This window comes from Vipera berus (assembly GCF_964194415.1).
Source record: "Vipera berus genome assembly, chromosome: Z".
Lineage (NCBI taxonomy): Eukaryota > Metazoa > Chordata > Lepidosauria > Squamata > Viperidae > Vipera > Vipera berus.
The window spans coordinates 31,755,147-31,770,859 of record NC_138205.1 but is presented as its reverse complement, the minus strand read 5'-3'; the positions used below and the strand labels follow the sequence as shown (position 1 = coordinate 31,770,859).

The 15,713-nt window shown below is 39.4% G+C and overlaps 1 protein-coding gene across 1 annotated transcript; it reads right to left on the bottom strand.

Annotated features, from left to right (window-relative positions):
* Nucleotides 1–6,540: 6,540 nt before the first annotated feature.
* LOC308678493 (transmembrane protein 101) lies at nt 6,541–14,730 on the bottom strand. The gene is made up of 3 exons (XM_081345705.1): nt 14,371–14,730; nt 10,857–11,003; nt 6,541–9,309 (listed from the first exon to the last, which is right to left on the bottom strand). Exons 1-3 carry the CDS (start codon nt 14,512–14,514, stop codon nt 9,001–9,003), a joined length of 600 nt encoding a protein of 199 aa, XP_081201831.1. The 5' UTR covers nt 14,515–14,730; the 3' UTR covers nt 6,541–9,000.
* Nucleotides 14,731–15,713: the final 983 nt, after the last annotated feature.

The window sequence follows — 15,713 nt, the reverse complement described above, 5'->3', positions numbered from 1 at the left end:
ACCATCACCCATAAAGGAGAATATTTGTAGCTCAGGGTTGAAATGAGGCATCCTTGGTGCCCTGAGATTGGTTGCTTTCTTGCAGACATTTTATTATCCAAACTAGGTACCATCATCAGTGCTAGTCAGTGATGCAAGAACCATCTGCAAGAAAACAACCAAGCTCAGGCAGCACCAAGAACCACTCATACAATCACCTCTTTCCAAGTTGCTAGGGCCACTCCCAGAACCATCACTCATCACTCTTATAGGAATTAGTGGGACTTAAGCCCTGTCTGTTCCAGGGTTTACCTAAGCCACTGTTCCAAATTCAAAGTAAGCGAACAGAACTAAGCCTGGTCATTTGAATATCCAGCTGTAACTATTGTAGGAAATTACGTAAGCCTTAAACATAGATTATCAGTGTAGAATTGATTTGAGACTGAGAGTCTATGTTTAAGGTTCATGTAAACCACTTTAGGGCTGTAAAACACTGAAGCTTTATGTAAGTCTAAGTGCTTTATAGTCATCTCTAAGAGGTTTACAGAATCAGCATATTGCTCCTAACCGTCTGGTCCTCATTTTACCAACCTTGGAAGGATGGAAGTCTGAGTCAATCTTGAGCCAATGAGAATCGAACTCCTGAGGTGAGCAGAGTTAGCCTGTAGTACTGCATTCTAACCACTGCACCACAATGGCTCATCACACCTGGAGTCTTTCATGTAACTCAGCATTTCTCAATGTGGGCAAGTTTCAGATGAGTGGACTCCAGCTCCCAAGCTACTTTCTATATTGGGAATTCTAGGAATTGCAGTCCATCTGAGTTCCCAGGACTGAGAAATGCTCAAAAAACAAAAGTGTAACCACCTTTTCTCTTTCGGCTCAGCTTTCTCTAAGCAATTGTTTTCTGAGGTTTTTTTTTTCATTTCTTAAAACCATGGGGACATACTGGCTAGGAACTTTGGGAACTTACACCCAATATAAATTATATTATAAATTATAATTATACTATATATAATTATATTATAAATTATAAAGAAATCTGCTGCTCTAGTCCTAGAAGAGAGGTTGGCAATAGCACAAGAGTTAGCAAAGACAATTTGCTGGAAAGCAGATAGTGAAGGAAGAGGAGAAAAAGAATGAATGTTGTTTTCCCAAATTCAAAGCTACCTCTTGAGGAAGAAAAGAAATTCACTTGAAAATAAGCAAATAGATTTTATTTGCAGAAGCAATTAATATTCCCAACAAGATAAAAACAATGTGCCTCTAGACAACAAGTGTCATCTTCCATTTCCAATATGTAGAGAAAGGATGCAGCAACTGCTTCAAGGAGTTTATAATATTATGTCTCTCAGCTGATTGATTAGCAGTGTCCATGCTGTCCTGTTATTGTTAAACCTGGGATTGATGATGTTCTTAAAAGCAAAATCAGTGAGCGGAAGGTGCCTGTTTATTAGTGCTTCAAAAAGTATGATATGCATTTCAAATCTCAGTGAAATGCTTTGTCTCTTGTCCTAGCTAGAAACGCTAGGACGCATTGAACTGAGACTTCTGTTTGGCTCAAATTTAGAATAAATTGAGGTCTGCATAGAAAAGTGGAGCCAAATTTTATTTCTTTTTAGTTTGATATGAAGTAGGCTAATGTGTGATGCAGTGTGATGTTGATTTACGTATACAACAAAAACTCAGTTCAATTAATAGTTCTTGACATAAAAGTTCCTTTGCTCATATTTATACTAACTCTACTTCACAGATCTCTGATAATTAGGCATGTTTTAATTTTAATATTAGTTTTAATATTTAATATTAAATATTAGATTAAATTTGTGCAAGCAGCTGGCATGTGTGCCCACAATTCACGCAAATGGAGTGCAAGCGCCTACTGCTCATGCAAGTGTCGATCCGCACACATGCAAGAGCTTGCCTGCCACTTCCGTGGCCCAGTTCCAAAGGACTCAAGACCCAGTAACGGGGTTGGGGATCCCTGTTATAATAAATTGTGGCAGAACATCCAAAGTAAATAAACTTACTTTCCAACAATATAATGGAAAAATCTAATAAATATAACAAAAAGCTAAAGAAAGCAAATAATAAAATTATGTAACAAAAAGAAATTGATCAATAATGATTCGGCATTCTCCAAAACTCCTCCAGAACAATCCTGCTTTTACTTATTTCTAAAAGGCCATCACTGAAACTGCTGGTCAGAGGCAGGGCAGAGCTGTTCCAGAGAATTGGCATGGTGATGGAAAAATTGCATACGGCTTCAGGCTCCCTTAGGCCTCAAACTTAGGCCTTCGCCAGCAGTTTTTCCAGAGAGAAACTCCACAGATGGATTGATTCTGGTTGGAGGTTCATCCTGCAGGTTATCTTAATGCCAAGAAATAATAATTCTTTAAGTCAAAATTAGTATGTTGAACTGCACTTACAAACCTATTACAGTAGTAAGCAGTCTACGGTCATAAGTATCAGTTATCAGCATCAGGATTGCTGAATTTTGGATCATCTGATACCAAGTAGACTTTAAAGGCAGCCCCACACAGAAAATAGGGCAGACGTTCCACCAGATGATGATAAAAGCAAAGTAGCCAGATTTTCCTGCTCAAGGAATAGCCACAACTGGAATACTAAACTGAACTATACAAAGGGACTCCTGGCCATGAGTAGCCATGAGTCCACAGTCATACAGGTAGTCCTGAGAAATAACACTCCACTTAAAAATGCTTCAAAGTTATGATCAACACACAAAAACTACATAAAGACTCAGTCTACAGTCTAACCTTAAGTCCTAGCTGGGGTTCTACAAGTAGTCAGATGTACACCTAAGCTTGCAAAGCATTCTCCATTTTGTTGCACAGCTAACATTTTAAGATGAAGTCACAGAAAGGTTTTCTCTTTTTGTTTGCTTGGTTCCTTACTCTACAGCAGGGGTCTTCAAACTTGGCACTTTTATGACTTGTGGACTTCCAACTCCCAGAATTCCTCAGCCAGTGGCAAACCGATTCTGTAGCTCTGCCAAGAAAACTAAAAACTAAATGGAATCTAAAGGCTGAGAGAGGAAGAAGGAAAAATCCATGTATAATTAGGTAAGAAGGACATCTAGTGGTTATTTTCTGACATTGCATGAGATTCAAAGTTGCTATCAACATAAAGCCACCAAGAGCATATTGATTTAGTTGAAGCTCAGCGTTTAAAAACAATTTGTAATCTAATGTATATCTTAAGTCATCACATAAAGAAAGTAAAGATCACCCAGGTTGGATTATTTTTGTATATTGCTTTAAATTGGGAGGCATGGAAATATTCTGATGATGCCTCATTTCACTGAGTTTTCTGCTAACAGATATTTGAAATAGGAAGGGGGGTGCTACAAGCAAGGCCATACTTATTCTAAAGTAAGATACTTATTTAAAATAACCTAAATTCTTCATCAGAAAAAACGAATTCTGCAACCTTTCCAAGTTGCAAGAACTGAGCATGGCTAGTCTAGAGAAGGACCAGGGATGACATAAAACCAGTGTTCCAATATTTGAGGGGCTGTCATAGAGAGAATGGGGATAATCTATTTTCAAAAATACCCAAAGGTCAGACAAGAAACAGTGGATGGAAACTGATCAAGGAGAGATTAAACCTAGAAATAAGGAGAAATTTTCTGACAGTGAGAACAATCAGTAGAAGAGCTTGCCTTCAGAAGTTGGTGCCTCATCCCTGGAGGCTTTCAAGAAGAGACTGGACAGGCAGAGGTACAAAACTAAGGTGACTCATAGGAAACAAGATATGTATTACAGGAGTAGAGAGAGAAAAAATCTATCAAGTCCAGCAATTTTTGTGGCCTTGAGAAGCCCATGGGCAGAAGCCAAGCAAAATAATCTTGTTTTTCGAAAACTGTACAATACTGTACAAGTATAATAGTCACAAGACAGATTTATGAGGGTAAAGGTTGCATTCTATTTTATTTTTGCAAATTCCAATATTTCCCTATGGATTTTATAACTATGTGTTTTGTCTCTCACAATTTAGATTATATAACTCACGTTCTAGCACCCACTTTTTTCTACACTATGCAAAGCTCTCTATCAGTCACACATGACCTGAGCACCTTGTGGCCTGACTGCTGCACTGGTTGCTGGTTTTCTTGGTGCAATTCAGGGTGTAAGGGTCTTGTTATTTGAGGGACTGCCGGTATCTGCCCAGCCAATTTGATAATGGTGTGTTCCAGTTCCTTTGATAAACAATGTCATCTTTTAGGATCTCAGAGGATGCCTTCTCTATGGCAGCACCTACCCTCTGGAATGAGATTTCTCGAGATCCAGCTGGCCCCTATTCTGCCATTATTTAGAAGAGCCATTAAGATTTGACTCTTCATCCAGGCCTTTGATGGGGGGGATGGGGGGAGTGAGACCTCCTGCTCACCATGCTTGCCACCTTTTATCCTTTTTGTTTTGATTTTATTATAATTTGTTTGATCACTGAAGATTGGGCAGTATACAAATTTAATATGTTGCAATTGTTGTTATGTCCCCTTGTGTCCATTTTCCTGAGGTAAAACATCCCAAACTTTCCATCATAAGGAAGTTGTTACTGCCTCTTGAGCATGTTTTTTTTATTTTGTACTTTTTGTGGTGCAGAAACCAAAACTATATACAGTATTCCAGTTGTGGCTGTGTAATAATTTATGTGAAGACATTTACAATGCTAACAGTTTCCTTCACAATTCTTTTCTGAAGAATTCTTAAAGGAGAAATTCCTCCTTATTTTTAGACCACACAAGTGCCTTGTGAATGCCAAAGTATAGCTATATTCTCATTATGTCCATCATGACAGAAATTAAAAATGTGTGGATCCCAATCTCAAAGTAATAGGGATATTTATTTTTATTCATTCATTTAATTTAGAAACTATCCTACTCCGACTGATTTGGATAGTTCATAATATAAAACATAAAAAAATTCAAAAAATCCTCAAAATTCAAGGCACACCTGTGATGGGAGTGTACTCCATGAATTCATCCAAGCCCTTTTAAAGCCATTCAAATTAGTGTCCATTACTACATTCAGGGTAATGAATTCCAGCGATTAATTATGCACTATTTGAAGAAATTATTGTCTATTTAAAATTTCTTCCAACCTTATTGGATTACCTCTTGGCCTAGTATCTTAAGAGGGAGGGTGGGGCAAATTCCAACAATTGATGAAGTAGTGAGGAAATGATTGAATAATTAGAGAGTGATTAAACTTCAATCCCATCTATTCTCACATCACCATTTTTCTAAGCTAAAAAATTCCAAAGGAACTGAAAGGAAGATGTTCAAACCCCGATCATTTCGGTTACCCACTTCCGTGCTTTTTCTAGCTTTTCACTACTGAAATATCCAATGTTATTTTCTTGAGCTGAACTCTATGCTGAGAGTGCCATTGCAGTAAGTTTTGTAAGCACAGAAATATGGAACATTTAATTATTAAAGATATTTCCCACCTTACAGCATATAAGCTTGTAAGCCGCCCTGAGTCTTCGGAGAAGGGCGGGATATAAATGGAATTAAAATAAATAAATAAATAAAATAATAGTGGTAACAAAGTAGCATTCCCCAACCTAAAGTACTGCAATGTAATGGAGTACAATTCATGTCATCAACCAGCTGCCTAGTAGTCCATTAGGGAAGATTACAGCTAGTACTAATAGAAGAGAATATTTCTACCTCACAATCAATAATGATTTTACCTAGTTTGGTAATGAAATATCTGCAAGAAAACAATAAAGATCAGAGAGAACCAAGGATCCTACAATTACAGGTAGTTCTTCACTTATAACTGTATTGGAAACTGCCCATTACAGTTATAAATCATGATGGTTGTGGGTCATGTGTTCAGGCCTGATTTTATGACACTTGCTACAGTCGTAAAATGAACACCAAGGTCATTAAGTGAATTCCATGGTCGGTAAACGAACCAATTGTTCACTGTAGGCTGTTTTTGCCAAAAACTGGAAATTTTTCAACAAAATGTTATAAACTGTGGTCAAACGACCATAGGACATTGTAAATGGCCGTAAATATGGGCCAGTTGTCTAATGGCCAAAATATGACCATGGGGGAAGGTTGGAGGCAGACATTGGAACTGAGTCACAGGTATCTTTTGGTGGGTCCGTCAAAACTTTGAATAGTTACTAAGCAAATTATCATTTCCTCCTGAGTAGGAGGTTGGACTAGAAGACTTCTAAGGTCCCTTCCAACTTTATTATTATTCATTAAACATGAACCTCAGTCAACTGAACATTCACATTGACTGGCGCTGATGGTTGACACGGGTTGCTGCCAGCATCCTAGGTATCAACCAGGTACCTCCTTAAAATGTAAGATGTTCCAAGTAGCGCAGTTTTTTGTAGCATTGCTGGAGTTATTGCAGGAAGCTGCAGTTTCTTGATGTGATTTGCAAAGTTGTTGTTGTTGTTATTATTATTATTATTTCAAGGACTACCTGTATAATAAAGGATCTGTAAATATATAAATGATCTTGGAATTTGGGAACACAAATTGTTGTCTCTCTTATCTTTCTTGCTCAAGTTGTCTAGAAGAATTGTACTTCATACAATTGTTGGTGCATTGCTAACAACTGAGCTACTGGGGTTCAGCAAACTGTTAAGAAAGGAAACAAAACAGCCACTGGGAATAAAAAGGAGATACATTAATAGAAAAGTGTGTTTATTATCTTTTAAACTTCCAAATGCAGAATACGGATTAGGAAACCCTGTAAATGCAGCAAATCAATGTTACCTGCCAATGAGGAGGAAAAGGCAACATAGTGTATGGCTAAAACAGCTGAAGTAGGCTGATTCCAGAATGGCAGCATTTTCCAAATTCCTGCATCTCTCCTTTGAGAATGAATACATATAAAAACCCATTATGGTGCTGGATTCTAAACCAATGATTCCTGAGTAAGTTCCTTGAGATCCTCTGAATAAAAATATTCCATCCTTACACCTCAGGATGTACACTGGATTTTTCCAAATGCAAATTAAGATTTCAGACAAGGTTACTGTCAAAAATGTGCTCTGGAAAGAAGCAGTCTGAGTATATTCTGGCCTGAAGAATATAATTATACAGATAGGAAAAGCTGCATAAATATTATTATGAGTAATGGATTTTACTGTGTCTAGATCACATGTGGTCAACTGAAAGAGATTCAGAACTGGGGCAAGAATGGAGGTGGCTAAGCGTGTATTATGGCAACCTACTGCTTTCACTGACTCTGCAGATTCTGGTCCTCTAGTAACATAATCTACCAATGAGGGGGGAAATCAATATTTTTGTTGGGCAGCATCCTCTTCTAGAGGTTAACATTTTGAAGAGTTTCAACGTTTGAGAAAACCTCTTCTTCTATTCCTGCAGTCCTCAGTATCAAGCATAATCTTGTTTCATCCAAATTATGTTATTCCCAAACTCCGATTCCACCCAATGTCAGTCATTTTTATCTCATTTTTCCACAGCTTAACTGCTCACAGATATAAATCTGGGCCAGTGATCTGAGGCTCTATGTCTTTCATCTGCCCTTGGTAGAAGTGGTGGATTCACAGGCCTCTCACTCCCACCTGCCTCCTTAAGTCTCATCTCCCATAATGGTCGCAAACTGCTATCTCACAGGCCATTTTTTTCCTGGATTTTGGCATATTCCAGGTTTTTAACATATTCCAAATTTTGATACCTCTGGGAGACAAACTGCTCCCATTTCCTCCCACATTTAAAATCTCCAAAAATGGTGCAAAAAATGGCCATTTGGGAGCATTTACGGAGGTTTGAAAGGACAGGTACAGGAGTGTTTTTCCTCTCACTTCTCCACTCTTAATCTTCCTCCAAAGGAAAGTACTTAAAAATGAGCTAAAATTAGCCTAAAAAGTGGGGTTTCCAAAATTTAGGGAAGGTGAGAGAGGAGTTAAGGGCCTCCCATTCCTGCTCTCTTCCTTAAAAAAGCATAAAATCACAGACTGCACATTCGCTCCATCATTTTCTGTCATAAGACAGGGGTATAATTTAAAAAATCATGAGACAGTCTACCATTTCAAATATTGTCCATCCTGATTAGTTCCAGCACCACAAAATTTGAGGCATCTAAATCAAGGAAAATTATATCCAAATTTCTTTTTCTCCACTTGCAGCTTGATGGAATCCAATCTAAATGACATGTTTTATAGGAACTTAATTACAAAATCAGACTTTCCTTTTACCATCCAGTTTCAGCAGTAAGAGGTCTTAGCCTCTTTAGCATCCTGGCTGATACACTAAATGTGTAAATACTGGGGGTGGGGTGAGGTTCTATTTACTCCTAAACCCATTATGAATAAAATATTTTACCTAATCGGTCATTGTTTGGACTGTCTGGAAGGGTATGATACAGTTTTACAAATGTGTTCATACAGGTAGAGTAAAAGTCAACCAACGCAAATATATTTTACCATTTATGTTAACCTCTTTGAGAATTATCAATGGCCACAAGCCTCACTGGATATAAAAAAATTGCACATTCTGTGACAACCGCTACCATCATAGTCATACTCTTCAATCCAAAGTAAAATGAGTCAAACTATCTCTTTCTCTGTCTACTCAACCCAGGAGTGTTTTTCAGCCCAGCAGGACACCAAGTGAAAATTTTGTTCAAATTTTCTTGAAATTTCTGAAACTTTGGGGAAAAATATAAATCAATTCTACTAAGGGACACTAAAACCCTGAACCTTCACAGATGTAATTAAAGACCTAAATCTTTCACTTTCTGTCGTTCAAGAAATAGGACAGCTGCTGAACTGTCCTTGACAAAAATAAAATTAAAAAAAAACAGAAATGACCCCGCATTATAAAGAAAGAATGTAAATTCATTCAGCTGCCGGAGGAAAGGAGCAGAGTTTCAACAATGCAATAAAACCAAAAATAAATAAGCAATTAATTAAAATCATGCCAGTCCCTTCTCTGGAGGTCTTCTCCTCTACCTGGCCTGGAATCAAGCAAAGTTCCTCAAGTCCCTTGGATGATGCTCAGCCATCCGTGGCCAAAATGATGGAGGCCCCAAAAACTCCAACGTTCTGGCCAATCAACTTCATTTGATTCCAGAATTCAACTCTGCGAGAATCGTGCCAGTAGCCAAGATTGCCATCAATGAAGAGGATGACCAGAGGGAGAATTACCGACAGGATCTGAGCAGCTGTGGTGATGTAATAACCAGACAGAAAGGAGAGAGCAAGGACACCGTAGAGAACGAAGAGAAGCTGTAAGAGGATCTCCCCACCCAGGATACCACCAAGATAGGCCAGGCGGTCTTCTTTGCTGTGCTGAAGAGAGTAGGCCTGAAAAGAATAAATTGGAATGTTGGTTTACAGCAAACTTTAACCTAACACTTCTGTAAGGTATACCAATTGGGAGACAGATGTAAACTTCTATGTAATTTCTCTATCTTCAATCACTGCTATGTTGGACTACTAGGAAACCCACACTGGATTTATTAAGCTCCAAGTGGGACATGAATGTTTATTGTTTGCATCAGACTGTTTTTTCAGGGTCAGACCTGTTCCACTTTTTTTTGGGGGGGGGGGGCGTTTTTTCCTATAGTTGGTTGACTACATATTTCAAGATATATATTCATAAGTCTTGGAATAAAGGATCCTGCTCAATTTCAACTGAAGACAATTTTGGACAGAAACTACAGAAACAATTTTGGAAATTATTTATTCTTTATTTATAATTTTGGAAATTAATTATTTAGTCCTTTATTCTAGAAGCTTATTTATTTTCATCTTAAAATGTAGGATCTCAAAAAATAGGAGATTTCTAGCTTCCCATCCGAAAGTTTCCAATAGAAATCTAATACCTCTTACTCATCTATCTCCTTATTCTCTGTCCTTTTGGCTGTCCTCCATTTTGCCACCCTGCACTCCTCCACCACCACCGCTTTCTCCCACTGCTGACCTGATAACCAGACAAGGCACCTGCTGGCCTTCACAACGCTTTGCACCCTGCACTCCACACATACCCATCCCCAGATGACCTTTGCTGTTCCTCCCACTATTAGTCCTATACAACAGTTTTGTGAGGCCTCCATAGCAAAGATCAGCTGGGGAGGCAGCAGTAGATGATGACAGAAGGCAAGGCAGCCAAAAAGGAAGATAACTGAAGTGTGTGTGTGTGTGTAAAATAGTTGGGTTGAAGCAAGACAAGTGTGACAGGATGGCAGAGCCTCATCTGCAGTTTGCCAGACCCAGCTGGGGAGGAAGCAGCGGGACAAAGCCGGCAATTTGTGGAGGGCAGGAGAAGCATGAGATCCTTGCTAACAGCAGTGCAGCTGCCATCTAACAACCGCAACTGGGACTATCAGAATTGCCATTGCTAAGCCATGCAGTCACGTTTCACTTAGTGATTATTTCGCTTAGTGATGGAAATTATCTCAGTAAGGGACATTAAACAAGGACTACCCATATACAAATAATTCTCCCTGCTCTGTGGTTCTGTATGAAGTTTGTGGAGTTCTTAATGCTCTCTGAGTTTAGTTGTTGCTTAGCAGATGTTTTGTTACTTGCACTGATGATATTACTTAACTGGGAAATGAAATATCTGCAAACAAATAACCTCAGAGAACTCCAAAACCTCCACAATTGAACCCTGAGCTACAAATGTTCTCTTCTACTGGAATACAGAAGCTCTTCTCTGTATGTCTGTATACATTTACACGAGTACTTGTGAGACTGTTCACCATCTGCAAGGACTGCTGATTTCTGATTTGATGCCTGACTTATGGTGCGTGGTATATGTCCACTATCTGTCTCATTATTATTTTTTAATCCCGTGAGAGGATGGAACAGAAAGAGAAGGACGATTCAGATCTTTTTCATGTACATACCACACAGATGAGGTAGATGCCAATGAAAACTTGCCCCGTAGATTGCAATGATCTGTTCCGTGGTTTCTGGCGGTAGATCTCACCAGCACCACTTGCCAAGATCAGAAGTCCACCTATTATGGCTATTGTTCGTGAATACATTCTCACCTGTGTCATGCAAAGTAAACAAAATGCGCCAATTAATAAAAACAGGAATGCCTGTTTTTTTATTAATACCCCCCAATACTATACATTTTTGATGTTGACCTCAACATTCTCTCTCTCTATATATATATTTCTGAAGACATAACTTTATCTGATTTTGTACTGATAATTTTCTTTGGTAGATGAAAAGTGGCTACTAAATTTGGGCACCCAAATTGTAGTTTATATATTTGTCATCCCTTCTTTTCACAGCACAGGGATGTTGTTGTTAGCTGCGAAGTCGTGTCCGACCCATCGCGACCCTATGGACAACATTCCTCCAGGCCTTCCTGTCCTCTACCATCTTCTGGAGACCATTTAAGCTCACGCCTACTGCTTCAGTGACTCCATCCAGCCACCTCATTCTCTGTCGTCCCCTTCTTCTATTGCCCTCGATCTTTCCCAGCATTAGGCTCTTCTCCAGTGAGTCCTTCCTTCTCATTAGGTGGCCAAAGTATTTGAGTTTTAGCTTCAGGATCTGGCCTTCTAAAGAGCAGTCAGGATTGATCTCCTCTAGGACTGACCGGTTTGATCGCCTTGCAGTCCAAGGGACTCGCAGGAGTCTTCTCCAGCACCATAGTTCAAAGGCCTCAATTTTTTGGCGCTCAGCCTTTCTTATGGTCCAACTTTCACTGCCATACATTGCAACTGGGAAGACCATAGCCTTGACTATACGCACTTTTGTTGACAGGGTGATGTCTCTGCTTTTTAGTGTGCTGTCTAGATTTGCCATGGCTTTCCTCCCCAGGAGCAAACGTCTTTTAATTTCTTGGCTACAGTCCCCATCTGCAGTGATCTTGGAGCCCAGGAAAATAAAATCTGTCACTACTTCCATTTCTTCCCCATCTATTTGCCAGGAATTGAGAGGGCCAGATGCCATGATCTTGGTTTTCTTAATGTTAAGTTTCAACCCAAGTTTTGCACTCTCCTTCTTCACCCGCAACAAGAGGCTCTTTAGTTCTTCTTCACTTTCTGCCATTAGAGTGGTATCATCTGCACAGGGATAATTTTCCATTAACCATACTTCATTGTGCTCAACCAAAAATATAGCTATCAGGTTTAAATACAGGAGGATTTGAATATAAAGGGAAATGACAATTAACAAAAAGTGTTAGAAGAATAATGTAGGCATATTGCATGTTAAATCAAGTTCTTCATGTTTGATCAACATCTGATAATGGAAGACACCAAATAAAAATAATTATGAAGCTGAAAACAATTAATCAATATTTAACTGATCAATATAATAACAGCCAGTACTGTTTCTGTACAGCCTCAGGGTAGCAAACAATCATATACATTTATTGATTAATTCAATTTGGGCACAACCAGACTCCAACTGCTTGGACAGTTCACAAATAACAACATAAAAAAACCACTAAAACAAGAAGATAGCATCTAGGAACAAAAACAAACAGAAAATAGAAGTAGCAAACATGCCCAAGAGGCCCCATCTGTCTCACATCAAGGTCTAGGTCACAGGGGTAGGCAACCTCGGCTCTTTTATGACTCATGGACTTCATTTCCCAGAATTCCTGAGTCAGCATAGCTGGCTCAGGAATTCTGGGAGTTGAAGTCCATGAGTCATAAAAGAGCCGAGTTTGCCTACCCCAAGTCTAGGAGAACAACCAAGTCTTCAAGGTTTTACAGAACACTAACAGGATAATAGCCATGTGGTTTTCAGGCAGGGTCTTATTCAAAAGAGCAAGCACAGCATCAGAGACGGTATCTGTACTGAGTTCTGACTGACATTGTTTAATGAAGAGATGCAGAGCACACCAACTCTGCTAGCATGTACCAGCCAGGCAGAATCTATTGAAGACAAGGTCTTTCATGTCACTGGCCCTTATTACAGGCAAGGTATGTTGGTAATAATCAGCACCTTGAATCACACTAGGAAGAATACTGGCAACCTGTGCAGCTGGTGAAGCAGAAGTGTCACATGAATACATTAAGCCCCCCTTCCCCCCCCCTTACCACCAAAACTGCTCTATTCTGGACAAGCTGAAGATCAAATGGTTTTCAAGGATACCCTTATGTAGAGCACACTGTAGTAGCTGAACCTTGAGGTTGTTGTCTGAAGGGCTTCCCAATCTAGGAAAGTGTACAACTGATGTATGAGAGGAGCTGAGGAAAGCCCCCCCAGGGCCACAGCTGCTGCCTACTTTTCAAGAAGTGCGTATCCAGGAAATTTCCAGATTGCACGTACTCTTGGAACAGGAAAGTGCCCTCCTATCCGGTAAGAGTATGCATGGAAAGTCCTAGGACTTTTCCCAACCTTTCCAGTTTGGCAGCCTGGCATGGGAGGGTGATGGTTTTGTGTGAGGTGCAAGCGCGCACAGCTTTACTTCTGTAAAGTGAAGCTGTGAGCACCCACCACTCACACGGCCTGGTTGCAAATAGGCCACAGCCCAATAGTGGGCCATGGCCCATAGACTGGGAACCCCTGCTCTAATATCTCTAATATCCATAGGCTTGGTAGAATCAGAATAGAGCTGGAAGGGACCTTGGAGGACTTCTAGTCAAGCCCCCTGCTCAAGCAAGAGCCCGTATATCATTTCAGACAAGTGGCTGTCCAGTCTCTTCTTAAAAACCTCCAATGATGAAGCACCCACAATGTTTGAAGGCAAGCTGTTCCCCTGGGTTAATTGTTCTCGTGTTGCTTCTCCCCTTGATTAAGTTCCATCCATTGTTTCTTGTCTTGCCTTCTGGTGCTTTGGAAAATAAATTGAGCCCCTCCTCCTTGTGGCTACCTCTCAAATACTGGAATACTGCTATCACATTCCCTCCTAGTCCTTCTTTCTCTAGACTGGCCAAACCCAAATCCTGCAGCCATTCTTTATATGTTTTAATCTCCAGGCCTTTAATCATTGATTAAACTGAATCATAGTTCTTCCCCATCCAGATATTGGACTCAATAGGGCGAGATCCTTAAGCCGCCAAATATTGTCAGAGGAAAAGTTATATGTTCATTTTTTTCACTGATTTTGATAGGGAGAGGTAATCCAATTTGAGATGTTTTCACCTCTATAAAATGAAAAATTATTCCAGCATAAAATATATGCTGTCTGTCTCTATCTAGCTATCTAGGTATCTATCGAATTTAGAAACCACCAACCATACTTACAGAGCAACTTAACTACACAGGTATATTTTTGAAGATCCTCTTTTGCTAACACTGAAAGGTGCTAGACATAAAACATCAGAATCTAATTAAAGGAAAAATGCCAATATAGACAAACCATTCAACTTGAGCCCAAGTTAATTTTGTGATAAAGCAGATCTATGACCAGACTTTGAATGCCAAAAATGGAGCAGATAATTTTTTCACCTTCAGCCAGTCTCCATAATGTGCATAGCCTCCAACATATGCTGCGTAGGTGCTGATAGCCAACTGGAGAGCAGCCCCCAGAGCAAACCATCGGCGTTTCACACCAAAGGACATAAAGCTGGCACACAAAACTGCTGCACCCATGTCAAAGTAGAGAAATGGGACAGGGATGTCTGGTTTCCTATATAAGGAAATAAAAGTAAAAAATTATTCCATGAAAACTGAAAGAAATGAACACGGCACAAGAGAGGGTGGTACACACATACATGCACAACTTGGCCTTAATTTCCAAAGAATACAACCCCACTTGGAATTGACAACATTTCTGTACTTTTTTCTTAAAAGCCAAAAGCTTTTAAGCTAATAGTCACTAGACCCTAAATATGTTTGAAAACTACAGTACTGGAAATTCAGCATTAAGCCTTGGAGAGCACAGGAAGTTACAAAGGTTAAGAAATTCATTATTAAAAACTACTACCATGAACCCCTTGACATGAACTTTAAGAAGAGAGAAAATAATATTCTAACCATGAGCTGAATATTTCTGAACCACATACCTCATCTTTCTTTCACATAACTTTTCTTTGATATTATTTTATCAACATTCTATCATTCCTTGCTTTCTTTTCAATTTTATTTCATATTCCTCTGTAATTCAGTGAAATACTGATAAGCTTGTAAGCCGCCCTGAGTCTTCGGAGAAGGGCGGGATATAAATGTAATAAAAATAAAATAAAAAAAATAAAGAGATGCATATATTTAGCAGTATATTTTGGGAGCTACTTAATTGTTTAAGAATGCCTCATGTAGGCATGTAAACAAATGCAGGTGTGATCACCTGTGGCAACCAGGAATCATCTCTAAGCAACCTAACGTAAGTACTAATACCACTTTACAATGCTTTGGTAAGGCCACACCTGGAATACTGCATCCAGTTTTGGTCACCACGATGTAAAAAAGATGTCGAGACTCTAGAAAGGGTACAGAGAAGAGCAACAAAGATGATTAGGGGGCTGGAGGCTAAAACATATAGGGAACAGTTGCTGGAATTGGGTATGTGTAGTTTAACGAAGAGAAGAGTGAGGGGTGACATGATAGCAGTGTTCCAATATCTCAGGGGCTGCCACAAAGAAGAGGGAGTCAAGCTATTCTCCAAAGCACCTGAAAGCAGGACAAGAAGCAACGGATGGAAACTAGTCAAGGAGAGAAGCAACCTAGAACTAAGAAGAAACTTCCTGGCAGTTAGAACAATTAACCAGTGGAACAACCTGCCTCCAGAGGTGGTGAATGCTCCAACACTGGAGGTTTTTAAGAAGAGACTGGACAGCCATTTGCCTGAAATG

Bases quoted from the DNA above. Each gene is read 5' to 3' on its own strand.
- LOC308678493 (XM_081345705.1), bottom strand. From the start codon at position 14,514: ATGGGTGCAGCAGTTTTGTGTGCCAGCTTTATGTCCTTTGGTGTGAAA. The intron at 11,004-14,370 runs GTGAAAAAATTA...TGCATGACACAG, and splicing joins ATTATGGAGACTGGCTGAAG to GTGAGAATGTATTCACGAAC. The intron at 9,310-10,856 runs GTATGTACATGA...TATTCTTTTCAG, and splicing joins GCATCTACCTCATCTGTGTG to GCCTACTCTCTTCAGCACAG.